The sequence below is a fragment of the Desmodus rotundus genome, chromosome 3 (assembly GCF_022682495.2).
Source record: "Desmodus rotundus isolate HL8 chromosome 3, HLdesRot8A.1, whole genome shotgun sequence".
In the NCBI taxonomy this organism is placed as follows: domain Eukaryota; kingdom Metazoa; phylum Chordata; class Mammalia; order Chiroptera; family Phyllostomidae; genus Desmodus; species Desmodus rotundus.
In genome coordinates this window covers 17,792,489-17,802,775 of record NC_071389.1, presented here as the reverse complement: position 1 = coordinate 17,802,775, position 10,287 = coordinate 17,792,489, and the positions used below count along the sequence as shown (strand labels likewise).

General features: G+C 51.4%; 1 protein-coding gene across 1 annotated transcript in view; it reads right to left on the bottom strand.

The window, feature by feature from the left end:
* Positions 1-238: 238 nt before the first annotated feature.
* The window catches only part of OPRD1 (opioid receptor delta 1), a 30,272-nt gene continuing 20,223 nt past the window's right edge, over positions 239-10,287 (bottom strand). The window contains exons 2-3 of the mRNA XM_024554767.4: positions 3,278-3,627; positions 239-889 (exon numbers count right to left, since the gene is read on the bottom strand). Of these exons, the coding sequence (XP_024410535.2) occupies positions 312-889; positions 3,278-3,627 (928 nt within the window). The 3' untranslated portion in view covers positions 239-311. The remainder of the gene's footprint in view (positions 890-3,277; positions 3,628-10,287) is intronic.

The window sequence follows — 10,287 nt, the reverse complement described above, 5'->3', positions numbered from 1 at the left end:
GTCGTGGACCTGTTTATCCGACCAGTTCTGGGGCCACTCACTGGTCCTACTCCCTAGGAGTCGCTAGCTCCTCCTTCCTCCCCCAAACCCAGAGCCCTCGACCACGGGCTCTGTCCTGAGGCACCGCCCCACGGTCCTGGCCTCTGCCCGGCCCCAGAGGTCCACCCACAGCAGGGGCTCCATCTCTTGGACCCCGCCTCATTTCAAGCCCAGCTGCGTTTTCCAAAATAGAGGCTCCCTTATGCCCCCTCCCTTTTGCCCCCGTCCGCGTCACGCCCCCGCCCCCATTAGAACTCGGCGTGATGGCCAGGTCACTCCGGAGGGGTGTGCAGTGGGCCGGCCGAGCCTGGTCCGGCGGCACCGCCGCCAGGACCTTCGGATGGGGTGCAGGCAGTGACCCGTTCGCGGACCGTAGCTTCGCGGGCGCGGCTGAAGCTGCCGGGCTCGCGGCGGCCGCAGGGTGAGCGGCAGAGCTGGCGGAAGCAGCGCTTGAAGTTCTCGTCGAGGAAGGCGTAGAGCAGGGGGTTGAGACTGCTGTTGGCGTAGCCGAGCGCGATGCACAGGTGCAGCGCGGCCACCACGAGCGGGTCGCGGCGGTTGATGTCCACCAGCGTCCAGACGATGACGAAGATGTGGATGGGTGCCCAGCACACCACGAAGGCGCCCACCACCACCAGCACCATGCGCGTGATGCGCCGCAGACTGCGGTCCTTCTCCTTGGAGCCTGAGAGCAGGCGCACACTGCGCAGGCGCAGCAGCATGAGGCCGTAGCACACCGTGATGATGAGGATGGGCACCACGAAGGCAAAGAGGAACACACAGATCTTGGTGACCGTGTCCCAGTACCAGCTGGGGCTGGGGAACTGGAGCATGCACACTACTGCCCCGTCTGGGTCGAGGAAACAAAGAAAGACAGGGGGGGTAAGGGGCTCTGCCTGCCTGCTCACCGCGCCCCACGCCCCCATCCCACCTCCTACCCCCTCAACTTGGTCCAGTCCCACTGCTCCTTCTGGCCTTTGCTCAAGGTGATTCGTCTACCTGGAAAGTCCTCCTTTTCTTCTGCACTTGATGAACAATACTCATCCTTTAACACCCTAATAGGATTGGCCCTGATATAGAAGGTGTTCCTGTATTCTCTCCCAGTCCCTCCCTTCATAAGACTCCAGTTCATGGGCAACAATAATGATATAATTTAGCCCAAGACCACTAAATGCCAGTCATTGTGATAACTCAAAACAGCTCACACATTTCCAAAGTAGCTTCAGTGGGCACAATATTGCTAACAGAGAGCCTGAGTTAAGAGTAAGACTCAGGTCCAACCAGCTGTGTGGCATGGCCTTGGGCAAATTATTCACACTTCAGGAGCTTCCCTAAAGTGGGACTAATAACAGTACCTAAACCTCATAGGGTTATCGTGAGGATTAAATGGGCCACAGCATGTAAACCATTTAGCACAGTGGGGTCCGAGCTCTTGGTGCGTTCACGGGGCGGAGGGCAGATACATGTGGGAGTCCAGAGGTCAAGGCTAGGGCTGCGGAGGCAAATCTCAGCTTCCGAGCAAAAACTTCCTGACTGCCAGACTTGTCCCGAGATAAGAGGGGCGCCCAGGATGGAATGAGCTCCCCGTTCCCAGGCTGTGGGCTTGAGCAGCGTGAGCACCTCATAGGATGCTGTGAGGTACAGACACAGGGCTGCAGCTGGCCCAAGCGACTCCCCGGGTCTCTGGGAATTCTGGAGTTTGAGGAGCTACCCAGTGGACTTCGAGAGTTGTGAGGAGGGGGCTAGGGACCCACAGACAGGGTGCGCCCAGGGTAGCAGGCTGTGAGGATCCACAGATACAGCAGAGGCCAAGGACTTTACTGTACAGATGGGGGAACCAGGCCCAGAAAAGAACACTTGTCCAAGGTCACACAGCGAGTGGCATACAAGTGCTGATGGCACGCACTGGGGAAGTGGGGTGCATGTGTGTGTGTGTGTGGAGTGAGTTAGCCCATCTGGCCCAGCCCCCAGCAGAGCTGCAGTTAATGGCCTGTAAACCAAAGGCTGACAATGAGGCCAAGTCAATGGTGGCCAAGAAGCCTCCCACCAAGCCTGCGCCCCCTCCCAGCCCAGCACTGATGATCTGCAACCCTTCCCGGCAGGGGCTGAAAAGAGCAACAGACATGGGGACAGGAGCCGTGGTTTCCAGGCCAAATTCCAGCAGGTGTCTGGCTGCGTGACCCTAAGTAAATCAACTCTCTGACTTCTCTGGTTCTCGGCTTCCTTAAAGTCAAGCGGAGGTAGGAGTCCCTGCCTTGTCTCTCTCACAGGCTTAACCATTCTAGTGGCTGCTGTTTACTGGGCCTTGGCCACGAGTCAGGACCTGTCCTAGGTATTTAACACATACAACCTCATTTAGTGTTCTCCGTGCCCCATGACAATACAGTGTGGCTCAGATACGGTAGTGACCAGTGGCTTCGGCGCCCTGCTGAACTGCTTTTGCCACTTCTTTACATCAGGCTGGGGTCATGTGACCAGCTATCACTAAGAAGAGATGGGCTATAACATTTCAAAGTGGCTGTGCTTCCTCATCGTTCCCTCTCCATATCCATCTGTTGGCCAGATGCCAGCAGTGGATGATTCCAAAACCATCCTGTGGAGCCTGGGTCCCTGAATGATTGTGTGGCATAGAGACCCTCCTCCTCTTGCTCATATTGAACTGTAATGTGAGTGAGAAATGAACTTCTACTGTGTTAAACCACTGAGCAGCTACGCTAACTGATACAGCTGGTTACTATACTAATAATTACCATTTTTACTCTGAGGAAATGCACCTATCTGTAATTCTCTGAAGGCCAGTCTCTAGGCCTTGCTTTGGTCACGTGAGCCAATGATTTCAAATTGGGGTGGAAGGGAGTTGGGTTAGGACCGAAGATCTTGTGGCCTCCACTGCTCACTGATTGGTGACACCCTCACCCCACTGGCCATCCAGCAATCTCCTTACAGGTCAGTCATCCACACACTTCTGACCAGTGGTAACGTGCTCATAGATCAGCCATCCATAATCCCATTCATAATTTCTTTTGGCCAGCAACCCACAAGACCAGTCATTCATCCTCACTACAGTCAACCATTCCCATTCCTCATTGGCCAGCCATTCCCATCCCCATTGGTTGACTATCCATACTCCCCCTGGTCAGTCATCCACGCTTTCATTGATCAGCAATCCACACCTCCACCCTGGTAAGTGACCTGCAAACCCACAGAGGCCCGTGTGCTGCCTCCTGTGGTCACTCACCCCGGGGACGGGTCACGGCCATGATCATGATGGGTACACCAACACCCGAGGCCAGGACCCAGATGCAGATGTTGATCAGCTTGGCCTTGGCGGGTGTGCGGAAGTCCAGGGCCTTGACAGGGTGGCAGACGGCAATATAGCGGTCGACACTCATCATGGTGAGTGTGAAGATGCTAGTGAACATATTGTAGTAGTCAATGGAGAGCACAGCCTTGCAGAGCAGCTCCCCAAATGGCCACGTCTCCATCAGGTACTTGGCGCTCTGGAAGGGCAGCGTGCTGGTGGCCAATGCATCTGCCAAGGCCAGGTTGAAGATGTAGATGTTGGTGGCTGTCTTCATCTTAGTGTACCTTAAAAGGAAGTGCATGTGTAACTGTTCCATTTCACAGACTTCAGTTTCACGTGAAATTCACAGAGGTGAAATGACTGGTCCAAGGTCACACAAGAGGTCAGGGCAGAGATGGGACTGGAACCCTGACCTATCTGATTCAGCAGCATTCCTCTCCACTATCACAGAAGGGCATTTCTCTGGCTGGAGGTAACTTTGGCAGAAAGTACTTTAGGAAAACCCTTATCTTTTACAAAGAAAACTAAGCTCCAGAAGAAAATAGCTGAGTGATTCTGAGCCAGTAACTTGAACCCTCTAAGCCCCGGTGTTCACAACTGTAAAAAGAGGGCAACACTCTTCCCAGCCTCACTGGGTTGTTATGAAATGTAATCAGATGATACAGCACTTAGCCCAGCGCCCAAAGCACGGTAAGTGCTCTCAGTGTATGAGAGCTGTTCTTATTCTTCAAATGCAAAGAATGAAGCTGGGGGCTTGACCAGAGTGACCAGACCCTCTGCCACTGACCTGGCCTTTTGGGGATGTGATTGGGCAGCTTTGAGGGAGGGGCTCTGCCTAGCAGAATGACCGGGGCCTGAGACCACTGGGGGTGTCCTCCCTGGTAGACTGGGGCTGCCAGTCCTTCCTGCAGTCCTGTCCAGACCATCTTGCTCCCGTGCAGCTGGACTCGCCCAGCTGTAGGGAAGAGGACCAGGGGGCAGTGTCAGACATCAGAGCATGTGCCCAGGTGTCCAAGCCAGATGTCTGCAACCAAGCCCTGCACCTGAACCTCTGCAACACCCCTCCACGCTCTGTGCCGCCGCACCGCTGCTTGCGCTACAGCGGGCCCCTTGTCTGGCCAGCACCTAGAGTCACAGCCCCTTCGGTCCCAGGGCCTGGGCCGGTACCAAGTAGCCTGAGGAGGCTGCCTACACTGAGACAGTCCCAGTGCAGTGCGATCGCCGCCGAAACACAGGTACATGCAGGTACACTGGGCAGGGTGAGGACTGTCCTGGAGTGACCAGAGAAACCCAGAGAAGCGTTGTATGAGCAGCTGCTCAAAGTCCAGAGCAGAAGAGCCCTGAGAGGTTGAGAGGAAGTGATTTTACGGAAGTGTGGTCCACGGACTTCCCTCAGAATCATTGGAAGAACCCATAAGAAATGCAGATTCTTGGACCTAACCCCAGCCCTTCTAGATCTTAATCCCTGGAAATCATCTTTAACAAGAACTGCCCCCACGCAAATGATTCTGATGGACCCTGAAGTTTGAAAAACACCATGTGTAGCCTAAAGCCCATATTGAGGAGAGATGGGAAAACTGAGCCAAGGCCGTACAGCGACAGTGGCAAAGTCAAGAAATTGAATGCTTTCTCTCCACTCTGCCCCTCTAGGGCGGAATGCCCCCCCCCCACACACCATGCAGTGCCCCAAGCACCCAGGAGGAGTGCTCTCAAGGTGTTTTGAATGACGGAACAAACTATCAGCTAAGGCTGTTCCTTCCTGAAGTCACTGATTTGTTTGGTTTAAAAAAAAAAAAAAGATTTTGACTCACTCATTGTCCTCCAGGGCCAGCATCTGTCCCACTCCCTCTCAAAATAGCTGTCATTTGCCCTGCGGCTGGAGAAACAAAAAGTTTTGCTCGGAGATAGCAGAACTGCTTGGGAAGTCTGTCTTCAGCGGGGCGGGGCACGGGTTCACAGCTGTGTGGGAGGCAGGCTCAACCCCACAGCTGACTCGTCTAATTTTGCTTCTTTACGCAGAACAATTAGAGGCTGTTCTTTGCCTGCTATTTTGATTTGTGAAGGATCCTTCAATTCCCAGAGGGGGCTGGGATGCTGGGAAGTGGGTGATGAAGATGCTGTAGTTGATCCAGGCAGGCCTGAGAGGCCCCACGTGGATGGCCAGCCAGAGCCCCAGGAGCTCCCTCCTCATGGCCCCCCACCCCACAGCTACCTGGTGCCAAGCCCTTTCTTGTTGGCCTCCTCAGACAAATCATGCCTCTCACCTGCTCTCAAGGCCCCAGTGACTTCCCAAATTTCTCTCCACATTTCGCAAACTGGCCCCGACCCCCTCTAGGGCCTCAGCTACCAGAACCTTCCCCCTGATGTCTGTCCCCCACCCCCTGGCCTCTCCCCTGTTCCTTGGACACAACCAGCCCACTTCCACCTCAGGGCTTCTGGGCTGCTTGCTGCTCTGTCTTCCTGGTGGCCTCGATTCCGCCCTCCCCCCCTATACCCCCCCGATTGTGTATGGTTTGCTCCATCACTTAACTCAGGATTCTATTCAAATGTAACCTCCTCAGAGAGGCTGACCTGAGGTACCCCTCCCCACCCCATCACTCTCTAACTCCTAACACTGCTTCACTTTTTTAAAAAAGATTTTATTTATTTATTTTTAAAGAGAGGGGAAGGGAGAGAGAAAAGACAGGGAGAGAAACGACCACTCTACTGCCTCTCACACGCCCCCCACTGGGGACCTGGCCAGAAACCCAGGCACATGCCCTGACCAGGAGTTGAACCGGCAACCTTTAGGTTCTTTAGGTTCACAGGCAGCGCTCAATCCACTGAGCCACATCAGCCAGGGCTCATTTTTCTTTACAGCATGAACTTCCACCTGACTTAATATTTATCTTCTTTTCCCTCCACCTGCTTCTCTCGCTCATGTAAACTCCCCGAAGACAGGACTTTGTCCGTGTTGTTCCCTGCTGTGTCTTCGGCCCTACCAGTCGTGTCTGTTTAGCGAGCCTTCAATAGCCGTTTGCTGTGTATAGTTCGGGTCTCATCAGCTGTCTCAGGGGCCACCACTGCACCCTCTCCGCCCCACAGTTCATCATCCGTAGTTGGGGTGCTCACGATAAAAGGCAGATTTCCTCATGGCACTGTTCCTCTTACAAGCCTTCTGTGGCTCCCCATTGCCACCTGGACCAAATCCAAACTCCTCAGACCGACACGCCATCTGCGTGGGCTCCTTCCCCACAGTGCCTTCCAGCCACGTCTGTGGCTCCGCAGACATTCGGTCTCTCATACCCTCCCTCCTAAGAGACAGCCACTGTAATGGGTTGGTGGGAACCCTTCCAAAGCACATACATGCATATAGCTTTTTATAAAACTTTATTTCTGCCAATGCAATGCCAGTAGATAGTATAAAAAGTCACATAGTACTATAATCAAAATAGGTGCCCCTCTGCCCCACCCTTATTCCTCCATCCTGCTCCCCAGAGGCCACCACTTTTCCTGTTTGTAGTTATTCTTCTAGTGATTATCTCCACACTCTAAACAATGTACTTAAATGGCTATTTCTTTGCTCTTTATTTATTTATTTATTTATTTATTTATTTTAGAGAAGGGGAAGGGAGAGAGAAAGAGAAGGAAACATCGATGTGTTGCCTTTCACATGACCCCAACCAAGCACCAGGCCCACAACCTAGGCACGTGCCCTGACCGGGAATCGAACTGGCAACCTTTCAGTTTGCAGGATGACTCCCAACCCACTGAACCACACCAGTCAGGGCTTAAATGGCTATTTCTTGATTTAGCAATTTTAGACAGTATTTGTTGAAGTTTGTATTCGGTTAAGCCAGACTATGCAGCAGTAACAAACAATCCCCAAATCTCATGGTTTAATACAATAAAGGTTTCTTCCTCACCCTTGCAGATTCCTTTCCGTGCCCCAGGGACCAAGTTCCGCGAGGCAGTGCAGCCTGCTGCAATCCTGTGGCTCCGCCTGAGGCCTTCGACTGCTGCAGGGCCATCTAAGCGCTGGGCGAGCTGCAACACGGCACCTTCACCTAAAGCTCACCGAGGAGAACTAGTCACGTGGCCCCGACCAACAGCAAGGGACTGAGAAGTACCGTCTTGTAGGTATGTACCCAGAGGCAGGGACAACTAGGTATTACTGAACACTAGTAATGCCCCCACATTCTCTCCCACTACCCAACTCCACATCCCTACTCCATCCTCCCAATATGGTTTTACCACAATTCTCAGGTTTTTAGTTAAAGTGATAATCAGGGTTTATACTCTTTTTTTGGGGGGGGGGGTTACATTCTTAGGACTTTGTAGATATTGTCCACTGCTGAGCCAAATGGTATGCTGTAATTACACTTATTTTCTACTACAGACTTTTTTTCCTGCAATTAATAACTGCCTCCTTTTTTTCCATTTGCTGTGTACATATTGCTAAATCTCCTCAAACACCCCAGGCTTTTCCATGCAGTCACGTAATCTTCCAGTTCCTTTTGTTTTCCTAGTGACCCACCTCCCGGAGCCTCCCCGCTCCCCTTTCAGACGGGGCGTGGTTGATTTCTACGCCTGTCCTCCTGTGTCATAGCCTGTCTCACAGCCTGAAAGTCTTTTCTCTCTTGGTTTATGCCCTCATTTTAGTGGAGCACATCCTTTAGTCACTTTCTAAGAAAGGACACAGAAAATAACATTTTTACTCTTGCATGTCTGAAAATGTCTTTCTTCTATCCTCACTTCTGATTTCTTTGACTGTTTGAGGAATAGTAGGTTGGAAGTAATTTTCCATCAGAATTTTTGAAGGCCTGGTTCCCTCATCCTCTGACTTGCATGTTGCCACTGAGGCACCTGAACCATTTTGACTCCTGGTGATTTATATGTAAGTTGTCCTCCCCACCCCCAAAACTTTTAGGTTTGTCTCTTGATCCCTAGTTTTCTGACATGTGCGATGATGTCTGGAGATTCATGTCCTTCACTTTGAAATGTCCTCAAATCTCTTATGTAGTCACACCCCCACTCTGCGCTGTCTGGGGCCCTGGACAATCTGTCAGTCTGCCATTGGGCCTCCTGGACTGATCTCTCATTTTATCTTGTCTCCATCTCTTTGTCTTTCTGGTACACCCTCTGAGAAACTTCCTTTTCATTATCTCTTACTCACTCTTTAAAAGTTAATGGCTCTTGTGTTTTATTTTCTCAGTGCCCTTTCTTCTTATTCCTTTTTATTTAACATCTTATTTCATGGATACAATGTCTTCTCTTACCTCTCTGAGGATATAACAGTTTTTGGATTTTGTATTTTCTTCTGCTCTCTGCATTGTCTGTTTGCTTCCACCACTTGCGTTTGTCTGTTCTGGCCTTTCTCTTCTGTCCTGGAGACTTCCTTCAAATATCTGGTGATATGTGACTACAGGTGGGTCTTCCAGTGCCGCACTAAATAACTGATTGGCAGGTGGGTGTGTGTATCAATGCGAGGGCCTTCTGAACTGGTGGTCTGCACTGTAGGGGGACTGAGCAAAGACCTGGCTTTCCACTGGGCAACATCATCTAAGTATCAGGGTCTGTAGTTCCCTTCTCTGGGGGCTTCAGAAAAGAGTCCTCCCATCTCCTGTCTGGCTGTCAGGATTCTGGTGGCAGAGATAGAAAAGGTCCCTGGGGATCCCTCCATTTTTCACTTGGCATCACACTCGGACCCTTTCTGGGTCTGATGGCCCTGAGTTCCGAGTTTCTCCAGGTTAATGTCTCTAAGGAAAACTTTGACCTCCTGCAGAGTAGGGGTAGTCACTTGGTTGTACAGAGTCCAAGAGTGGGAGACCTAAGCGTCTCACTGCTCCCTCTACAGCTAATCAATCCCCTGCCCCTGTCTTCAGCCCCACACCTCACCCCTGCTCAGCCTGTTGCTTCTCTTCCAATTGCTTTTCATCATCCAAATATGTGTTGACATCTGTTAGGGAACATAAACTGAGGCATAAGAGGTAAAGTGACTTGGCCAAGTCACATGACCAGTAGGAGCAGAACTAGTATTGAATTGAGACAGTCTAGTGCCAACCCATCTGGTAATAACTTTGCAGTAATCGCTCCCTCTTTCTCTCCTTCTCCTTCTCTCTCCCTCTCCCCTTGCCACGTGAGGACCCAGCAAGATGGCAGCCATCTGCAAGCCAGGAAGAGAGCTCTCATCAGAAATGACCATGCTGGCACCTTGATTTTGGGCTTTGGCCTCCAAAACTATGAGAAAATGCATTTCTGTTGTTTAAGCCACCCACTTTATGGTATTTTGTTATGGCAGTTCAAGCTGAGACGAAATGACATTCCTGCCAGGTTGGAAAGAACGAGGAGTCGTCAGCCATGTGAAGATAAAGGGGTAGCCTGCTTCAGGCAGAAAGAACAACATGTGCAAAGACCCTGTGGCAGGAAAGAGCTTGATGAGCTGCAGGAATAGAAAAAATCTAGTGTGTTTAAAGGGCAGTGAACCAGGCAGGGAACAGAAGATGCAGCAGGAGAAGTCAGCAGGGGTCAAATCGCGCAGAGCCTCTGGGCCAGAGCGAGAGCTTTGGATTTTATTCTGAGTGCAAGGGGAAGGCATTGGAGATTTTGGGCAGAGGTGTGATATGGTCTGACTTATATGTGTTTCTTAAAAGATCACTCTGACTACTTACTGTATGGAGGCACGATGGTGAGCAGAGCAAGAGTGGGCAAGAGGCAGAACTTTCTGGAAAGATGAAGTACTTATTGCTCCACCCCCCAAATACTGGCGTTGGTCTCTAATTCTCCCCCCCACCCAAAAGTTGTAGATAGGACAATGGACTCCTACTTTACACCATACTAAATAATTAACTCAAAATGAACGAAAGACCTAAATGTAAGAGCTGAAACTATAAAACTCTTAGAAGAAAACAAGGGAAAAGCCTCACGACACTGGATTTGGCAATGATGACTGGGGTACGACACCA